This window comes from Anopheles maculipalpis, chromosome 3RL (genome assembly GCF_943734695.1).
Source record: "Anopheles maculipalpis chromosome 3RL, idAnoMacuDA_375_x, whole genome shotgun sequence".
NCBI lineage: Eukaryota > Metazoa > Arthropoda > Insecta > Diptera > Culicidae > Anopheles > Anopheles maculipalpis.
Window position 1 is genome coordinate 48670343 of NC_064872.1, and position 19846 is coordinate 48690188.

A 19846-nucleotide genomic window follows, 5' to 3' on the forward strand; every position below is an offset into this window, starting at 1 on the left:
TAAATAATGTAATGCGTCTCCCAGGTTATTGTACTATTACAATAATAAGTCGTATATAATCTGTTGCTAATTTATACTGTTTTATGCACGTGGACAACTGTTTTATGGCCTGTACGATTGTATAAGTTCAGTACTTATTTTGTTGAGATACATATGCAGCGAACTTGAATGAGGTCAGCAATGAGAGCATTGCGGTTCCATGTAAATGTTATGTTTAAACATATTTGAGATGGTAAAAGAAGAAAAGTTCTGGAAAAGGCTCAAATGCTGTACAAGAAATTAAATCTCTAATATCGATTTGTTCCAACCGGAACCCAATAAGGAATGTGTTTGTGTGTGTATGTGTGCGCGCACATCCGAGTCATGGGGAATTACAGTTGTGAAAAAAAGTGCAAAACTGCTCTTTCCGCATGCCTCGCGCCCTAGAAGCTGAGTCGATCAATTAAAGTCAGCTTTTATTTGAACCCCAAACAGGTGCAATAATGGTGGTGCTGTTGGCTGCTGGTCCGGTCGCAACCGTCTATTCAACAACTCACACCATCGTTGCTAGCGAATGATTTCTACGCTGCCACACATCATCATACCCACTTAGAGACAACTTGCAACGAGCGACGAACAGTGCCAGCAGCTTCACACGCACATGTCTCGAGCAACAAACTCGTCCCTTGGACTGTGAATATATTTTTAGCAAATTCCTCCGTGCGGCTTGTTGGTGGTACAGTTCTTGCTCTTTATTCCTTTCGTTGTTTTTTTTTCTTTTTTCGCTGTTCATCATTCTTGCGTATGTCGGCAGAGAGGCGTACGTGAATGTGTGTACATGCGTGCGTGTGTGTATATGAGCTCTATGTATGGCAATGTATGCGGTATAAAGTGAACTGAAGAAAACCTGAAACCAACGCATCGCTTCAACCAGCAAGAGTGAAAAAGAGCCGATAAGACGGACGGTCTACTGCGAGCAACAGTGTGCAATAGCAGTATGGGCTGCGAGTTCCGACCAGAGCAGGCGAGAGAGCGAGATAGAGCGCAATGGGATAAAAGCCAGCGAGAAATCACGGCAACGCTGCAATTGCAAAGGTGAGATGAAGGGAACTATTTTTCTTTCCCGCTTGCTCTGGACAGTGCTATGGGTGTGTTGTACAACGAGTCTGTGGGGTGGTTGGTAGCTGGGTACGGAAGGTAGGCTTCCTTTCCCTCGTAGCGCTTCACTTTGACGCTCTTCTTCAATAAACTCTTGTTTTGTCGGAACAACAGCACGGAAAGAGGGGGAATCCGAACAAGCGGCGCGCCGAGGCCAGTACACATGAGAGGAAATTCTACATTTTGTGTGCGTTTGATTGAAATTCCATCGGAAAAAATGCTACGAAATGAAACTCTCTTGCCGATACGGTGGTAACATGTGACGAAGAAGACGTATGCTACCGTTATTTCTTTGTGCGCGGCATATCGCGCTTGCTGTTGCTGGTTTTGGCAAACTATACACACACAAACACACATGGGTTTTTTGGGCTCTAAATGTACGAAGAAGTTGTGTCGAATTCGTCCGTAGCCAACTGGATGGCAAACTTTTATGCTGGGCGTAATGAGGCTCAGATTACTAGATTAACTTATTTTCACTGATCGTTTCCGCAGTTTCCGTAGTTTGTGATGCAGTTTTATTACGACATTTTATGCGGTTTCCATATTGCCAAACTGTTCTCCCGTGTGCAGTTTGTTGAACAACAAAACAGGAAACGTTCTTATCGTAATGGACTTAACTGAAGTGCAACTAAGCTAGTACTTCAAGTCCACAAATTCTTCCAGCCGTTCCCTCGCGATACTGTACGATTTAATGAGTTCGGTCAGGGTGATGTTTTTGGTTTTTCGCGAACTTTTAAAGTAACCATCGTTTATAATCTTCGGCTGGTGCTGGCGTATGATTTGGAACCGTATTTGTAACTTGCCGGATGACCCCGTCTCGTTAGCATATCGGTTTAGTATTGTTGCTCCGGACTGTGACAAGGAGAAAAAGGATAAAATGAATTGACTGTGGCCATAACAGGGGCTATTGCTTAAACTTACCTTTCCGTAGAATGATGGCAAGTCCACTTGGCGACGGTTACCCACGAGAAAAAGTTCCATACGATCGGCCACGGCTCCCAAATTAGTCAGCTGCACAAAGTTGATTGTCTTTTCGTTTAGTTGATATCTCAACGGAATCGAGACATGCGAGTGGCTGAAGGAAGATGATGATAAAACTATTTATTTGATAACTGTGGTAAATTTGTAAGGAAACCTACCCCAAATACCGTTCACGACACCAGGCATCGATAGAGATGGCCTCAAAGTAAACTTCCAAGCAATGTGGAATATCCTTTGTGTCCGGAAGATTTAGCAAAAGTTCATGACAGTGTGCAAAATGCCAGCGATTTTTTAGCTGCTTTGAAGCATGTGTACTGCCCGATAGTTGGCTGTCCTTGTTCACCATCTTCACGTCCGCAGGTAGTTCGAACCGATAACGTATGTGAATTCCGTCGTACTCAAAATCGGATGCACTTACTATTTCCATCAAAAGTAGCAAATTACGGTACAGCTGCTTTGGCATGACGAAGCGTTTGTTACGATCCAGCGCCGTTTGTGTCTGCGATCCTGTATTGCTCGCGCCGGTAAGTGTAAATTGATTCACCGGTTTTGGTTGAAACGATTTTTCCGTAAAACACCTTTCCAAGGCGTAATGATACATGTGCAAGTTGGTTTCTCTCATTTCGTGATAAAACGGATTGGTGGCCATATGATTGAAATCGGGATATACTGTCAACAGTCCTTCATCCGGACACCAATGAATGCTGAACAGCAGTACTTCATGTCCTAGATCGGCCATCAGGTACATCGATTGCGCATTGGAAGGCGTAACCTCTGTTTGCTGCCGACGGTTCCGGTTGTCCCGATCTTCCGGATAGTAGTTGTCATTATCGACATACGTAAACAGCAGCTGCGGTACATGGGAATCGGATTTTAGCATATGGTAGTATTTTTTGTGATGATCCGTTTTACAGTTCTCCTTTATCCGATAATAATCCCGTTCGTAGTGGCTAAATATTTTCTCCTGCCAACCAATGGTTCGCGTTTCATTTGTACCATTTTCAACCGTCTCCCTATCTTCGATGCTTTTGTCAAGTCCCTCAAGGATGGGTACATCGATTAGAGAGTGAATTTTGCGGATTGTTAATCTGTGAGAGCAGAAATACACGTAAATCGCAATTAGAAAGGAATTTTTTTTTAGAATAAATGACGTTAGGGGAGTAACAAACCTGCAGCGAAAGCTAGATATGGGGCCACTTGTCCGATAAACTCCTGTTTTGTATTGTTTTTGGATGGAAAACATTACTACAGCGAGCTATTCTTGCACAGAATTTGTACTGATTTAGTGCTAGTTCATATCAACAAAAACAACGTAGACTTGTTTTGTTGTAACGTTGCCATGGTAACTGTATATTGCTAGTAAAGGTAGCTTCAATCATAGTTGTTTTACTACATCGTGTACCGGAATGGATAGGTGCAATGGTTAAATTTTAGCATTCATATTGATCAGGCATAAACCGTTCTGAATAAGTAAGTCATCCTTCTAGCTTATGTAATTGAAGCTCGCATTCTGCATTCGGTTGAGTCAAAGGGGTATTTAATTTTACTACCACCATTGTACCACCATTGCCCAATGCATCACGGTGCAGGTGAATGAATACAAACTGTGCCAAGAAAGCGCAACATAAGGGTTAATATGAAACTGATTTTGGGCAGTAAAACCTGTCTAAATTACCAATTGTGCCGATCTGCTCGAAATAAGGAGAAAAGTGCTAGAATGTTGAATCCGGGCTGCAGTCGTTGTATTCGTGTTGTCAAATGTGACATGACAAATTCGAAGAATGTCGGGATTGTTTTGATAAGAATTCGTAGTTTGTTATGATCCGAATTCCAAACAAATGTGCATGCTCGCGTGTGGAATGCGAATCGTACAGTGAGTCTAATTAGTAGAATATTTTAGTTTGTGAAGGTTTGTCGGTTAGTTAAAGATTATACGATATACGAGACTCTGTTGTACTAAAAGAAACTTGCGCTCATTTCATTACAGCTCCCAAATACAAAAGCTTGGACAACATAAGCACAAGTGTCGTGTCATTTATCGTTAAGATATATAAGCGCATAAAGTGATACAGGCGACCGCGACAATGAATAATTTTCGTACGACGTTTCCGTATGTTTCTCGCGAACTTCTCAACTGGTTCCCTGGTCATATGGGCAAAGGAATGAAGCAAATGCAACAAAAGCTGAAGCTGGTTGACTGCGTTATAGAGGTGCACGATGCTCGTATCCCACTTACCGGACGTAATACGGACTTTAAACACACAATTAGTGGCATCAAGCCTCACATATTGGTACTCAATAAGAGTGACCATATCGAGAAGCAGTTTGAAAGTAAAATTATTGATCGTCTACAGCAAGAAAGCAACGATCCAATGCACATTCTGTTTACCAATTGCAAAAGCCAGTAAGTATGGGAATTTTATATAATTAGCAATCGGGTTAAAATGTCCTTATTCCCTGCTTCTAGAAGTTGTCGGGGCCTTCGAAAACTAATGCCCATGGCACAGGACCTAATAAACAGCTCCGATCGGTACAATCGTTCCAGTCAGCGAGAGTTTTGCATAATGATTATTGGAGTTCCGAATGTCGGCAAATCTTCGCTGATTAACGTGTTGCGAAACCGGCATTTGAATAAAAAAGGAGCGAGCCAGGTGGGTGCCGTGGCCGGTGTAACAAGAAGCGTGCTGAACCGTATCAAAATCTGTGAAGAACCTCTCATTTACCTACTGGATACGCCCGGTATACTGGAACCGAATATCGCCGATACTGAAACGGGGTTACGGCTGGCATTGGTATCCTGTCTGCAGGACCACCTTGTTGGCGAAGAGTTGATAGCTGATTACCTTCTTTTCCTGCTAAACAAGCATAAAAACTTCCGCTACGTTGAGGTGATGGGTTTGAAAGAGCCAACCGATTCGATTGCTAGCGCCCTGATGTCGCATGCTATTCATCTAAACAAAATGACACGCACCAAACAGCTCGATGGTACGAGTGTGGTTCGTCCGGACATCAACATGGCAGCAAAGCTTATGCTAAAGTCTTTTCGGACCGGAGCGTTTGGGAAAATTCTGCTGGACGAAGACAAAATTATGTGCCAAAACAATAGCATCAAACTAAAAAATTATTGATACTTTTAGAGGCACTTTGAGCTGTGCGCCGTAGGTCCGATACGTTCTAATCTGTAGAATATGCATAATAGGGTAGTCGAGAAATAATGACACGTAATTCATAAAACAAAGATTCCATGTTTAATATCGGTTTCCTAGTTGTCTTCTTATCCGACCCTACAAACGTTATTATAACATCGGTCGAAAAAAGTTTGAGTTTGTGATTTATTTTAAGTTTTTATGTATAAGTAACGTTTTGCATGTTGAATATCTCTTTCAGCATTTATTCTGTTTTCACTTAAATTGTAAAAGCCATTTCCTTTGCTTGGCAGGCTATGATCATCTTGAAGGATTGAAAACATATTTTTCCGTAAATTTTTGCAAAATTTAAAATTAGTTAAAAACCTCAATCTACCGAGTGAATGAAATTTTGAAAAATGAGGTTAAATAACTATGGGCGCATAGCAATATCGGTTTAAATTCCAGCACGATGACAGACGTCACAGTTGGCATGCACTTGAACGCAAACATTTTGAGCTCAGTGTGTCAACTGAAATGACTCACTGTGCGTGAATGTTTGGAATTGGTGAGGCATCAACTGTGAGGTGGAAAATCGGGTTGCCCGCTTTGGTGTTGGGAAAGTAGAAAGCTGTCCAAGGAAGGATATCGTCGGAAAACTGCTTTCCACCCATATCGTTTCCTTACTTAACAGGCAGTGTTCCAGAAGGGACTGGCCAGTATTGAAACGCAGTATTTAGTTAATCGAAGATGGACCGTTGTGAGCAACACGTACAAGCGATTCCTTTGCAGCGCCTTACTACACGTGAAGAAAACCAGAGGCGGCAACAGTTGCGGCATGTCTTCGAGAAGGTGATAATTGATCCGACTAATTCGGCGAACAGTATCAACTGTTTGTTGGAATGTCCAAATTTTACTAACTTTCACAACCTGTCCTCATTCCAGTACGATACGGATTCCGATGGTTATCTAAACATAGTCGAGATGAAGCGCCTGATAAGCGAGAGAAAGTGTCCAGACATGCCGAAGGACTTGGCGATTCACTTACTAAAAGCATCTGATACAAACAATGATGGCCGTCTGGATTTTAATGAGTTTTACAAACTAAGCACCGAGCATCCGTACTTTCTTTGTGAGATGTATATCAAGTATTGTAAGGTGGTAGTGCCTAAGCGCAACGTGGTTGAAGAAGGGGACGTGTTAGGTAGGTTTATCCTTCGATTTTAATCATTTCAATATGTAATTCCTGTGACCATTACGTAAGATGAGGTTTCAAGAGAACAGTCTGGCTTTGAGTTGAGGGTCTTGATAAAGCAACAGTATTATGATAAAGTGCGACCGTTAGTCATGAAAATTAAGCTCCACACAGGAATGGCAGACATACAAGTTTATCATAAAACTTTGGCATTGTAACTTTTTTTAATCTTTTCATTTTAGATGGCGAATATGAGCAAAGCATGAAACTATGGCCGCCACCGCTAGTGATGATAATTTTTTCGATACTGGAAATAATTTTCTTCGTCATCGATATCGTCAAAACACAAGAGTAAGCTATTCCACCAACGAACGAGACGACAAATTCAATAACATCCCATCTTACGCTATCGTTATCTAGACAAAATGGAACTAGCACCAGCGGTCCAATGGCGACCTTGTTTATCTACAATCCACACCTCAGGCATGAGGTGTGGCGTTTCCTAACGTACATGTTTGTACATATCGGGTGAGTCACGTACGGTGTCATCGCGAGCTTTGATGTGCCTAATGATCACTAACGATGGCTTATTGTGTCTTAATAGATTTATGCACCTTATTATGAATTTGCTCGTGCAAATATTTCTGGGCGTTGCACTGGAATTGGTGCACTGCTGGTGGCGTGTGGCGTTGGTCTATCTTGCCGGTGTCATAGCCGGCTCCATGGGTACCTCACTGTTTACGCCACGTGTGTTTCTGGCCGGTGCTTCCGGTGGCGTTTACGCACTCATCACCGCTCACATTGCAACGATTATTATGGTACAGGCATGCCCAATACCCTAGCTCGGAAGTGTTATTAGTTATTTTATTTATCTTTCCTTTTTCTTTTGTTTCCCGCGCAGAACTGGAAACAGATGGAATATGCCATCGTTCAGCTGTTCGTGTTTCTGGTGTTTTGCGTTACAGATTTGGGGGTTTCGATATACAACAGCATTAACGATCCGTTCGATAAGGTGGGCTACATTGCCCACGCAAGCGGTGCCTTGGCCGGATTTTTGGTCGGTATTGGAGTGTTGCGAAATCTGAAAGTTGAATCCTGGGAGCGAAAGCTTTGGTGGTGTGCGGTAACTGTCTATTTCCTGCTGATGATCGCCGGCATAATGTACCACTTCCTGGACCCTTCCCATTTTTACTAGTCTAAGATCATTTCAGTCGTATGACTTTAAGCTCAAATTTCCTCTATTAGTTGGCATTCGGAAGACAGAAAGAGAGAGAGAGAGAGAGAGAGAGAGAGAGAGAGAGAGAGAGAGAGAAGGAGAGAGAGAGAGAAACAACGATACAAAGTATTGTACAAAGTGCAAGCACAGCTCATGATACTGTTTAGGTGCCTTAGCTTTAGTGCCTGATAAGCCAAACGACCAATTATTTCCATTATTTTTAAAACGTTATCGTGCCTTAACACGCCTTCACTACTTACGACTCTCGTAGCTTTAAATCTAGGGTTGTTATGAATTCCTTTTTGGACTACTTTCTTTTACAAGCAAATAGAAGGACAATTGCATAGTTTATTCATACTGTACTTATATTACTATGTATTACGAGGGAGAATAAAATTTGTTTATACAGTACGGTAAGGTTTAAGCCTAATACTTGGATTTCTTAAAATCAACATCCTCATCGCCGCCAGATTTTGCCTTACGTTTTTGAATAATGTTTTGAATTTGTTGCCATTCCCGGTCCAGCTCGGCCTTCTCGTTTTTCTCCGTCTTGTGTTTGCGCGTCTTACGCCCATCCTGCATTTTTACACCGTACTGGAAAGCGGCCTTCGGGAGTGCCTCCTTGCTGCTCATGTAATCCGAATACTCTTCCTGCGTGTCAAAGTCCCACCGACCGATGGGGCCCTTCTTGTTTCCAAGATCCATCTTCGTGTAATCGACCTCGTCATCCGAATCATCGATTGCATCGTTCATCTCCTGTAAACCGGGATAGCATTCGGCGTAGCCCTCCGGTTCCGCCGTCAGCTTCGTGATCAGTTGGGCCGATAGTTTCGGTGGCGCCGGGACGGGCGGTATGGCAGCGGAATCACGTGCGACAGCTGCATCGTCGTTGTACTTATCGAAGTAGCTGTGACGACCCGTATTTCCTTCCAACTTTGACGATCCAGCCACGTCTTCATATCGACGATTTGGCTGATACTCCCCAATCTCACCGTAGATCGAGTCGTCCGCCATGCCTTTACTTCCGGGCTCATCGTTGAGCTTAAACAGAGGTTTATCCTTATCACGGCGCTTGTTTTTCTTGCCCCGTCCTCCCTGTCGCAAGTAGGACAGTATTTGAGCGAGCTTATTGATTACGATATCGTTCGTAGTCAGCGTCTGAGTATCGCCCACATCCAACGGCACTTCCGCCTTCGACCGGATCACGGTTGTCGGGATGTCTGAGTCAACATTTTCATCTTCCAGCTCAATATGGTAGGCCATTCGCCCGGGAGCAAACATTTCATTGCGCTCAATCGTCCTGGAACGTTGTTTTTCCAGCGTGCGATAGATGTTTTGTCCAAGTACAGTTCGAAACTCTAACTCATCTTGCGGTTCTTTCTCCGCGTTACTGACTCCGGTGGCCCGCTGTGGCGCAGCTGTAGCCCCAGGTGCCGGCATCGGTACCTCCGTTGACGTTTCAATGTCGACGAGCTTTTCCATCTCTTCTTCCTGCTCGTGTTCTTTGGCCATAATTTCACTGCGAACTTTTTGCAGCAACGCGTAATCAAGACCCTTCACCAAGTGAGTATGCTCCATGTCACCGCCCAAGAATTTGGATTCCTGAATCTGTTGCCGACGTCGTTCGGCCGCGTTCAAACCGGATTTTGCATCCGGTGCTACCGCACGATATGCACTTGTAGAGCTAGAAGAATCCAGATTCTGGTAGTCCGGATTGGCACCGTCGCGTCTTTCTCTCGCTCGATCGCGGTACTTTTCGGCCAGCTCCGCTAGCTTGTTGTCTTCCTGTTTTTTCAGCTGCGCGTAAAAGTTTTTCTTTTTACGACGAGCTTCGTGCCGTTCCGACGATGGTGGTTTCATAGCGGACGACGACGAAGCCGGTGTACCACCGGTTCCGGAGGCGGATGCGGATGATGCCTTCGACATGGCATCACGTATCGACCCTGCAGCATGGCTTGATCCTGGGGGAGCCCGTGGTGTCATTAGAAGTTTGCGGAAATCATCGTTCGTCAGCCGTTGGGTGGCCGGGGTCTCTGGTTCGTGGTGATCGTTGTCCGCAGGCATGTTGATTCCTTCTGTTTGTAACCGAATACCAAATCAATCGCAGGTCCGTCGTTAATGAAAAGCCTTGTATGATGGGCGCAATATACTTGGTGAATAGTTTTTCACTGTGGCTTTAAGGTAAAATCAATAGTAGTGGATTGATCAATGAACGCAGAATGTTTTGACGAATGAAAGGAGAAGATAAACAAACCACCACAAACCTAGGGTTCGCTTTGGCCGTTTTGATTGACAATTACATCAATATGCGTTTGCCAAGCTTTCTCAAAATATTGTTCCCCTGTTGACAAAATAGCGTCAATAACCACCCAGCAGGAGAAGTTGTATTCGATCCCATACAAACTTGTAAGGTTTAGTTAGGGTTTACTAGCCTATTGATAAAATTGCCTTAATAACCACACTAAGGTTCATTTCAATACAATTTTGGGCTAAAGAGTAATAAACGCCTTCAAGTTGTACGGGATTCATCTCATGCAAGCATGTGTGAAAAATCACGGTAGATTGTGATCATGATGCATAGGACCTAAAAATATTATTTAAATAAATCATAATTAAAATGAGGAAAGTTATTTGAAATTATTGTTAAGTGTCGCAAAAGCTAGCTTATGTATAAGACTTATTTATAAAAACATTTCACTAACTTATTTCATCATTTAATCGAGACAGTTCGTACTGTAATTAAAATAATTCTATAGTGAGTCATAGTTTTTAATTTAAATGGCTCAATTTACGAAAAATATTAGGCATGATTTGAGTAGAAAGTTCATTGACTTACTAAAACTTTATTAAAACTAGTTCAAATAAGATTTTTTGGATTTTATAAACCTATAGTTTTAATATTTTCAATATATCTTTCTTAGCCATGTTCACAAAAGTCTGTGGAGATGGCATGTGCGTTTGTTGCGTGCAACTTGTAGGCCTATATTACTCTTTAGCCCAATTACGCCTTAGTAGTGCCTTAATTGGCGGATTTACATAAATTTTGTCAATAGGTTAACGGTTTATTACCCTATCGACGGCTAAATTGACGGCATGAAGTTAAGCAGAAAACTCAAAACTACGATGCAAACAGGCGTTTGTGGGTATTCGAAGGGGTGAAACTGACTGAAACGACGGAATCTCATCCCATTCTCTCGTTCCTCCACTGGGTACTCCCGTTTCTGTCCGTGGCTGTAACAACCTTGTGTATATATTTATAGCACGTGGTTTAACCTCAAATATCGTATCTGTCAAAAGTTCTTGCCCGGCGTGTTTGATAATATAAACCGCGTGTTCGGTACGGACCGATCGATTCAGAAGCTGTACCGAGTTTTGCTCACTGTAGGAAGTTAAAAATCTTTCTCAATAAAATGGAAGTTGGTAAGTGTTGTGCGACTCGCCTAAATGCAACAATCGATTGATGTCGCAAGCGCAAGCGATAACGCATTAAACGAAACAATTTGCCACACTCCCGCAGATATTCCGTCGTCGCCTATCAAAAAAGAGAAGAAGAAAAAGAAAATCAAGCAGGAACCGGACGCAGAGATTGAAAATTTGGGTGAGATTCAGAAATCGGGCGATTTTCAGCTTAAACCTTCATCTGCCATCGCTACCTTGGACACGTCGAAATGGCCCCTACTATTGAAAAACTTTGACCGACTGAACGTGCGCACAAACCACTACACGCCACTGCCGTTTGGATCGTCCCCGTTGAACCGCAAGATCAACGATTATGTAGCGGCTGGGTTCATCAATCTGGACAAACCCTCGAATCCGAGCTCACACGAAGTAGTAGCATGGATCAAGCGGATACTGAAGGTAAACAAAACGGGTCACTCGGGCACGCTAGATCCGAAGGTTACGGGTTGCTTGATCGTGTGCATTAACCGTGCCACACGCCTGGTAAAGAGCCAGCAAAGTGCCGGCAAGGAATATGTGGCCGTTTTCAAACTTCACTCCGCCGTGGAGAAGATTGCCAAGGTTACCCAGGGATTAGAGAAGCTGCGCGGTGCACTGTTCCAGCGTCCTCCGCTGATCTCTGCCGTCAAGCGACAGTTGCGTGTGCGAACCGTGTACGACTCGAAGCTGCTGGATTACAACGACCAAAGGAATATAGGCGTGTTTTGGGTAAGTTGTGAAGCCGGTTCCTACATTCGTACGATGTGCGTCCACCTGGGGCTCGTGCTCGGTGTCGGCGGACAGATGCTGGAGCTTCGCCGCGTTCGTTCCGGCATTCAGTCGGAAAAGGACGGCATGGTGACGATGCACGATGTGCTCGACGCACAGTATCTGTACGAAAATCACAAGGACGAGTCAATGTTACGCCGGGTGATAAAGCCACTGGAGGGTTTGCTCGTGGGCCACAAGCGCATCATCATGAAAGACAGCTCGGTGAATGCGGTGTGCTATGGGGCGAAGATTTTACTGCCCGGCGTACTGCGGTACGAAGATGGGATCGAGATCGATCAAGAGATCGTGATCATGACTACCAAGGGCGAGGCAATCGCATTGGGCATCGCTCTAATGACGACGGCCACCATGGCTGGATGCGATCATGGAGTCGTAGCGAAAATTAAACGCGTCATCATGGAGCGCGACACATACCCCCGCAAATGGGGCCTCGGTCCGAAGGCTTCGATGAAAAAGCAGTTGATAGCCTCGGGCAAACTGGACAAGTACGGCAAACCCAATGAAAACACACCGAAAGATTGGCTCACGAGCTACACCGACTTTAACCGACCGGCACCGCAAACGAATGGCAATGGAACAGCGGCGGCCGGCGGTGACGATATTGCTGGTGGTAAGCGTAAACTCAGCATTGGCGATACGAGCAACGCGGACGATGCGGTATCAACGGCTGGCGAGGGAGATAAGAAGAAGAAAAAGAAAAAGCAAAAGAAGGACACGGAAGAAGCCACGGAAGGGGCCGATGGAGAGGCACAGTCAATGGACCAAACGGAAGGAGTAGACGAAGAGCTAAAGAAGGAGAAAAAGAAAAAGAAAAAGAAGGATAAAAATGACTCTGTCCAAGAGGCGGCCGAGTAAGGAAAAAAGGGACCTCTACCTCCTTGCAGGTGGTAGAGGAAGTGGAGAAGTTATCGATGGAATTGGTTGATAATTGATTTTATGCAAAACAACAATTTGTTGTGCGACGCATTTTTTATCCTTTTTGGTTCCATTTCTTATCAATTACATAACAAACAAAGCGTTAGTTGCGATAATGAATCGAGAGAAGAGTTATAGTTCTGTGGCTCCGTGAGCGGGTTTGTTTATTGGAGTCATTCTCATCAGTAATTACCATTTCTGGTATCAAACTGCAAGAAAAAGGCGGGAAAGTATGCGAGGGATTGTGCGTGAACAGCATAATCGGGCTTTTCTTCTGAAATTTGCAATCTTGCATCTACATTAGCAGATAGGAGACGGGAGGAAGCATGTATTCTTAGAAGCAGAATATGTGTAAATTTTGTTTATAGAATTCTTTCACATAAATACAGCAGCATGTTAAACAAGAATTAGCATTTTACACGTAAGAAATAAAATAAAAAAGATGAAATCAAGTAATATGAGAGTAAGAGTGCTGGCGGGAAACGTTTACACGTTTACGTTTACACAGGTAAACTTTGTTTTAAACGTTTACGTTTACACAGGTAAACTTTGTTTTAAACGTTTACGTTTACACAGGTCACTTTTGTGGGAAGTAGGCCGTACTTTAAGAGAATGTTGAGAAATGTAGTGTTTCTGTAAATGTTGCATGGTCAGTGTGATAATAACGCTAAACACGAAACTGATAGATGCATGCAACTAGCATCAGAAAATGTTATTCATGTCCAAGGGATTTGAAAGCACCATATACGGATATCCAATCCAACCACCAAATCAAACAAAAATGCGTATTCGGGATACGAATTTAGTCCTTATTTAGTTAAAAAACAAATCATCTGGGTTTCCATAAATCCAGCTATGTCTGTTTCACATTCACGGCGACTTTGGAAGTCGTGTACAAATCTGTTGTATGCGCGAAGTTAAATTTAATTGCAGCCATGATATCTATGTTAGCCGTCCTATTGCATCAATACATTTCTATTAAAGATTGCGGACGGATGATTTAGATCGATGAAATGAAACAAATATACCTCAAAAAAGTCGTGAAGAAAAAAGCTTCGCGTCTTGGCATTAGCGCATTCCTGTAGCAATACTTTTGAGTTGCAGAATGTGGGGAGCAAATCATATCATACTCTTTTAACCAGTTACATTATTAGACAAAGTAAGATAATATAGCAGCAAAACCTATAGTTAGCCAAAAAAAAAAATTCCTGATCTAGACCAAAAGACTTGGGCCTTTACAGTTGAGACGCCATCGCATGAATTATGATCAATTAGCATCCAGCAGAGTTCAGTAAACAGATTTGTCAGGGTTAGATATAGGACCTGAATGGTAGATTTAACTCTGTTCGGTTATGCAAAAGACGATTTTGATAAAGCATATTCTGGTGACTCAAGCAGTCCACAGCAAGTCTATGCAATTGTTAAGGGGACACGGCTTTTTGTAAGTTCGCCTTGTGCTTATGTACTTCATCAGTCGCAATGGCTGGAGTGCACGGGGGATTATTTTCAATTATGTATAAAACTTAGAGTTTCTAAAACTAAATACGCCTTTCTTGTCCCGACAATAGAAACGCGTCGCTATACTCCACACGCCCTAAATGGACTGCCATAGTAGTACACAAATCAGTATTGCCTAGGGTCTAAAAAGGATGAACTGATATATCGTCTGTATTAACTGCAACTGAAAAAGCTATTCTTCGGCTAAAGAACAACAAGCCGTTATAGTGCCGCGAACTGATCATGAACGATGGTGCACATCAAATCACAGTTGAAAGCGGATTTTGGTATGGAAGTACAATAGTTGATAGCAGGTTTTGATATTTTCGGTATAAAAGCGTAAAAAATATAGTTTCGACGTTTAGTAATAGATAGATCTACTTTGTCCAGATGTATAGACTCAGAATCGTGAGTGCAAGTAAGGAGCTTGTGATGTGATTGAAATAGTGAAAATGGTGAATCCTAATGTTTCATTCCAAAAGCTGCACATTTTCAGATGCAAGATCTTGACGTTTCGTCTGGATTTGATGTTGAACAGATAACGTCTTTCGTCAAGAAAGAGAAACTTTAACAGACTGACGTTAACAGCATTGATTGAAGAAAAAGTAGTATCAGCACTCCTCAATGCTGCGCAAGCCGTTTCAATTCCCTACAATGTCTGTCAGAACAGACAAGTCATCTGAGTCTCGGATGGAGAAGCTTTGGGGAGTAGGTTTTATGAACCAATCCCGATTCTGGCATGCAACAAGTAGAAGTCATCCAAACCTTCATCTATAATGTCTCAAAAGTCAACACCGGCCGCAATATCAATCGTCCTGAACACACATGTCGGCAGTAGAATACTAATATTCCTATTACTCGTATACGACGGGTAAACTTCTCCAGTACGCCAGATAAGTATGATAGTAAAACGCAATTTTTGGAAGATCCCAGATGATGGAAAACTGTTGTTTATTCAGTACAGTGCCCAAAGGTTTGTGTTTCATTAAAGGAACAGAACCTAACCGTGCTTAACCTTATACTCCAGTATTGTCACGGATCCATTGGCGGTATTGAGAGACGCGCGCGTAACCGGTCGGGTTGGCAGAGTCACACGAAGCAGTGATGAGTGAGGCAATACCGACCAACGTGTCGATGCGTCGTTCGGAAACGACGAACCCAGCACCAAGATCGCCATTACACACGTTCGAACGTTGGACGACATCTTCAGCGCAGAAGTGGTTCGGTGTAGTAATTTGATAAATTCCCACACAACGCGAATCACTGATCACTCGCTGGTAGCCCACCTTCAGAAAGTCGGAGCGGGTTTGTCCTAGTGAGAAAAAGGGAAAAGTTAAACGGTGGTTCCGCCTCAAATTACACACCTCTTTAGCGACGCTTACCTCCGATCGTGTTGAACCCGAACCCGACTACCATGCCTTCTTCATTTTCGTACGGTAGCGTACGTCCCTGGATGGGCAGCTGGATAGGACTAATCAGTGCAGTAAAGACGACTGGTTGAGGCAAAATGATGAAACCGATATCGTTCGCTCGGTTTGCCATGTTGAAGCTTGGATGCGAAACGGCCTGCGTGGACAGTTGAATGTTTAGCTGCCCGAACACGGTACTGCCTAGCCCAACTTCCCAGCGCACGAAGCCCGCAATGTTCTGGGCCGCCGTTAGGACATGTCGGTCCGAGATCAGTGATCCTCCACCAAAGAAACCAGAGTTGGCCGAGTTGAGATATAGCACATAGGCGTTGTAGGGCGTGTTGGCGGCATTTAGTCCATTAACGATACGTGGGCTACGATCCGACTGTACCTGTGATTGTGATAGAACAAGGGGAACTTGTTTTTGAAGACGCTTTAACCACACAAAAAAAAAAAAAACAATCAAAACACAGGCACTGCAACACTTACTTCTTGCGCTGATACGCAGCATAGCGCAATGGCGAGGAATAATCCAACGTATCCTTTCATACTGCACACGATGATTCTTACGACGGGTTTTCGGGTCGGATTGGGCAAACTATGAAAGCGCCAGCACCACTCTGTTTGGAGGTCAATCGGAAAACGGTGCCTTATATATACATGCCGGCATTTGATGGCGTTTCGTTGTCGATCGGTTTGGGGTTTTCTTGCGATAACCGTGCTTTGATCAAACTGACCATACGGGGGAGCGGGTGTAGCTTTTATCAATCATGTTTCCGCCCAAAAGGGTAGTGATTCGACATTGTCGCTGTCGAATGTGTAGTATAGGATGTCGATAAGAGATCAATCATAGAGGAAGCACAGCGCACAACACCTGAGTCGAACGAGCGACTTCTTCTAGCAGACAGCATTTACTGTACGAATTCACTCTCCTTTAATAGTGTATAGTGCAGTTTCATTCACTGGCAACTTTCATTCATCTCTAAGATATTGTACGCTTCGTGTAGAAGCGTTACTAGGACGTGGACGGAACTTAAAAACTTTTTTTTTGTAAATTGTATCGTTAGCAAAGTCACTTTTATGAGTTGTCAGTGATTATGAAATTGTGACATCATCAGTGCTTTGCCTTGGGTTGAACGGGTTCTTGGTTGCAAGTTACAATTAAGGTGTGACCGTAAATCCATTTCAAGCAATGATCGATTAGCCAGATTTGAGATGGCGCCCATTTAGCAGGGATTCGGATGACTAAGTACCTTCATGATTGATGATTAGAAGCCACCAATGCATGGTCAATGGTCACAATGCCATTCGATGAGTAACGGGTAGCTGTAGAATGACCAAATGTACGCATATCGCTTGAGAATTCAATGTTTCCCTGTCCCCAACGATTGATCCCTTGCGGACGAATAGAATACAGATCAGAAGATGATCTTGACGAGATCAGGAGAATAATTATTCGGAATCATCAGGAGCGTCATATACATCAAGTTCTAGCTCAAGAGTTACATGCTGTGTGGTTTCCAACGTACAGTTAGTTGGTGAATTATATTTATCGATCGTCTGCATGTGCATGCACAGTGGGATAAAGCGGTGGCAAAAGTGCGCGTTGTTGTCGGGACAGGTTGAAACTTGCAATCTATCTTCTTTGCCTTGGCGGACTAATTCTCTTAGACGTTAGTGCATCGGCATCGGTGGTGTTTGCAGTGGATGGGTGGCGATGGCTGAACGCGCCGTCTAGCTCACGATGGACGAAAACGCACGAAGGCCTGTAGTTTTAACTATCCAGCTTAGGTAGTTTACGGTACGAATATATCCAGACGGATCACCGGTACTGCAACCACGGCTGGACACGAACGATACGATGCCGATCTGTACCCAGCTCGTGTCATCCTGCTGCATTACCATCGGACCTCCAGAGTCGCCTTGGCAGACGTTCTGGTACGATCGTTCCCAGCCGACTGCGCAGAGCGTGGTGTTGCGTATGATCGACGCACCGTAGACGTTCGTACACTCAGCGTTAGAAATGATGCGCATGCGCTCGTACTTAAGTATGGTCGATATAGATTGGACAGCTACGCGGAGGGAAAAGGAGAGACAAAAGAGGAGGTAGTTTTCAGTGATCGAGAGTGTGTAGGACTGGTGAGCTGCCGCCTACCGTCAGATGTTCGTCCAAAGCCTGATACCGTCACCTGACGGCCAATGTACAGATCGGTGGGCAAATGGTTGATCGGCAGCTTGATCGGATAGATTTCTATACTGTACGGCACTAGTGATGGCAAACGAATGAGCGCCACATCGTTCGTAAGCTTCCATGGATCAAATTCCGGATGTACATACTTGATGACGGTGGACATGGTTAAACGTGCCATGTTCAGATGGATCGAGCCGAGTCCGATCTGGAAGACGGTGTAATCGTTAGCACAGTGGGCCGCCGTAAGCACCCACTGGGCATCAATCAGCGATCCACCGCACACCGTCACCGAGCGGCCCAACGCTGCCCGTATGGACACCTGCCACGGAAATTGACCCATCTGTGCGGTCTGCCCGTTGACGATTTTGGCCATCAGTTCGCGCGTCGTCGACCGAGCATTGTGCCTGGGGATGGGAATGGCAGTGAGCTGTTCTTGAAAATGTTGATAGCACTATATCAGACGCTCAGCGGAATAGTTTGCGAGGCGCCTGTCACTTGTTGGGCAGGGTTGATCGTACCTTTCCAGCCGTACCGCTGCTGCTGCACGCTACTTTGCCGATCGTCGTCACACAGACGCACAGTATCACTAGCACCACGGACAATTCGGACCACTGTTTCTGTCTCATCAGCGATCTCAGTGCGGTGTACCATCGGGCCTTGCGCTCATGTACCATTGCTGTTGCTGCTGCTGCTGCTGCTACTCTTTGCTGGGAGACTGCTAGACTATGCCGGGATCGACGTGCAGCGTTGTTGCAGGTAAGCGCGAAACAGAAGGTTTACCGAACGAAAATGGTGAACCAGTTGAAGAAACATTCTTATATCAGTCTCAGTCAGGCATTGTAAGGTCTACCCTTCGATTAGATCGGAAATGGACCTCCTCCATTTGCAAGCGGTTCGCAGGAAGTGGAAAAAGTTGTTGTGCAAGCAATCTCATCGTCCTGGGCCGATGTTATCGCCACCAGCGGACAGTGGAATACACTCATCATATACATGAACGTGTGACGATCCGTAGAGGTATCCATTCAGCATGATTTAGTTGTCTCGATCGTTTAGTGGGCTGACGTAGAACAGAGCGTGAAGATAAAGTCCGGTCCTTTGGGGTTTCTCCGAGCTAGTAGGAAGAAGGTGAATAATCCTTTTTTTTTTTTTGGGAAGTTTGTCAACCCCCAACCCAGTAACGATTGTTGTGGGACAAATCATACATGCGACGAGGAAAGACGTGCTTTTGTGAGGGGAAGCTAACAGATTCCTATGATATGGTTGGTGTATGGCACTATCACTTATCGCCCGTGTGTCTAACGATGTTATCTTACCGTGTGTGAAATGTCGGTAGAATTTGGGTAGTCTGCTTCTTTTGCTATGCACAACATCTACATACAGGAAGTGCTGGAGACAATGCTCTGCGCTTCCATACGTTTCCCTTGGTGTCATGTAACATTTGCTTTGTGTGTTGTGGGTTAAACAATCATCACGACACATCTACACACCAAAATGACTCATTTTATATAAAGCTTTTTATTATTGCAATCCCTACCCCGAACCAAAAAACAAAACAAAAAAATCTCGTACAGCTAAGCTAAGTAACAAAATAAATCAGAATCTATCAACAGCTACAGTTTTGACGATACATGGGAGAGTTTTTTTTCTGTTTGTAAAAAAAAATAAACCAACAACTAAGGGTCAGAGGAGCTAAGCTCGAATGGTGTAGGTATTAACGTGTGTTACGATCTCAGGTATGCAGTTCTCACAGAGCACGATGCAATTGGGTTGTTTAATCGAAGGCAGTATCGTCGTCACACGGGTTCAAACGAAACTGCAGCTGAAATGAGTCAACCATAAAGTTGGATGGAACTCATTCAATGTGATGGTTTTGTTGTGTAAGTCAACTAGTATAAAATCATTATCTTTTTTTTATAACGCTGACGCTGAACACATATCGTTAAATTACAG

General features: G+C 44.0%; 8 protein-coding genes across 12 annotated transcripts in view; 4 read left to right on the forward strand and 4 right to left on the reverse strand.

The window, feature by feature from the left end:
* Positions 1-1005: 1005 nt before the first annotated feature.
* The window catches only part of LOC126561942 (endophilin-A), a 163222-nt gene continuing 144381 nt past the window's right edge, over positions 1006-19846 (forward strand). For all 5 annotated transcript variants that reach the window (XM_050218324.1, XM_050218328.1, XM_050218329.1 and 2 more), the window contains exon 1: positions 1006-1016. The gene's annotated coding sequence lies outside the window, so the exon portion shown is untranslated. The remainder of the gene's footprint in view (positions 1017-19846) is intronic.
* Positions 1731-3361, reverse strand: LOC126562232 (tectonic-like complex member Mks1). The gene is made up of 4 exons (XM_050218679.1): positions 3288-3361; positions 2277-3206; positions 2059-2212; positions 1731-1989 (listed from the first exon to the last, which is right to left on the reverse strand). The coding sequence occupies exons 1-4, from the start codon at positions 3359-3361 to the stop codon at positions 1771-1773; spliced, it is 1377 nt and encodes a 458-aa protein (XP_050074636.1). The 3' UTR covers positions 1731-1770.
* On the forward strand, positions 4187-5246 carry LOC126562602 (mitochondrial GTPase 1). The gene is made up of 2 exons (XM_050219150.1): positions 4187-4522; positions 4586-5246. The coding sequence occupies exons 1-2, from the start codon at positions 4203-4205 to the stop codon at positions 5244-5246; spliced, it is 981 nt and encodes a 326-aa protein (XP_050075107.1). The 5' UTR covers positions 4187-4202.
* Positions 5776-7642, forward strand: LOC126562498 (protein rhomboid). Its single transcript, XM_050219017.1, has 7 exons — positions 5776-5920; positions 5977-6095; positions 6189-6447; positions 6681-6789; positions 6859-6966; positions 7043-7256; positions 7340-7642. Exons 2-7 carry the CDS (start codon positions 5994-5996, stop codon positions 7631-7633), a joined length of 1086 nt encoding a protein of 361 aa, XP_050074974.1. The 5' UTR covers positions 5776-5920; positions 5977-5993; the 3' UTR covers positions 7634-7642.
* Positions 8045-9725, reverse strand: LOC126561991 (protein Red). Its single transcript, XM_050218392.1, has one exon. It carries the CDS (start codon positions 9716-9718, stop codon positions 8081-8083), a length of 1638 nt encoding a protein of 545 aa, XP_050074349.1. The 5' UTR covers positions 9719-9725; the 3' UTR covers positions 8045-8080.
* Positions 11065-12739, forward strand: LOC126562027 (H/ACA ribonucleoprotein complex subunit 4). The gene is made up of 2 exons (XM_050218438.1): positions 11065-11074; positions 11172-12739. Exons 1-2 carry the CDS (start codon positions 11065-11067, stop codon positions 12737-12739), a joined length of 1578 nt encoding a protein of 525 aa, XP_050074395.1.
* LOC126560709 (collagenase-like) lies at positions 15313-16254 on the reverse strand. Its single transcript, XM_050216667.1, has 3 exons — positions 16195-16254; positions 15679-16096; positions 15313-15608 (listed from the first exon to the last, which is right to left on the reverse strand). The coding sequence occupies exons 1-3, from the start codon at positions 16252-16254 to the stop codon at positions 15313-15315; spliced, it is 774 nt and encodes a 257-aa protein (XP_050072624.1).
* Positions 17440-18369, reverse strand: LOC126562864 (chymotrypsin BI-like). The gene is made up of 2 exons (XM_050219459.1): positions 17861-18369; positions 17440-17777 (listed from the first exon to the last, which is right to left on the reverse strand). The coding sequence occupies exons 1-2, from the start codon at positions 18267-18269 to the stop codon at positions 17440-17442; spliced, it is 747 nt and encodes a 248-aa protein (XP_050075416.1). The 5' UTR covers positions 18270-18369.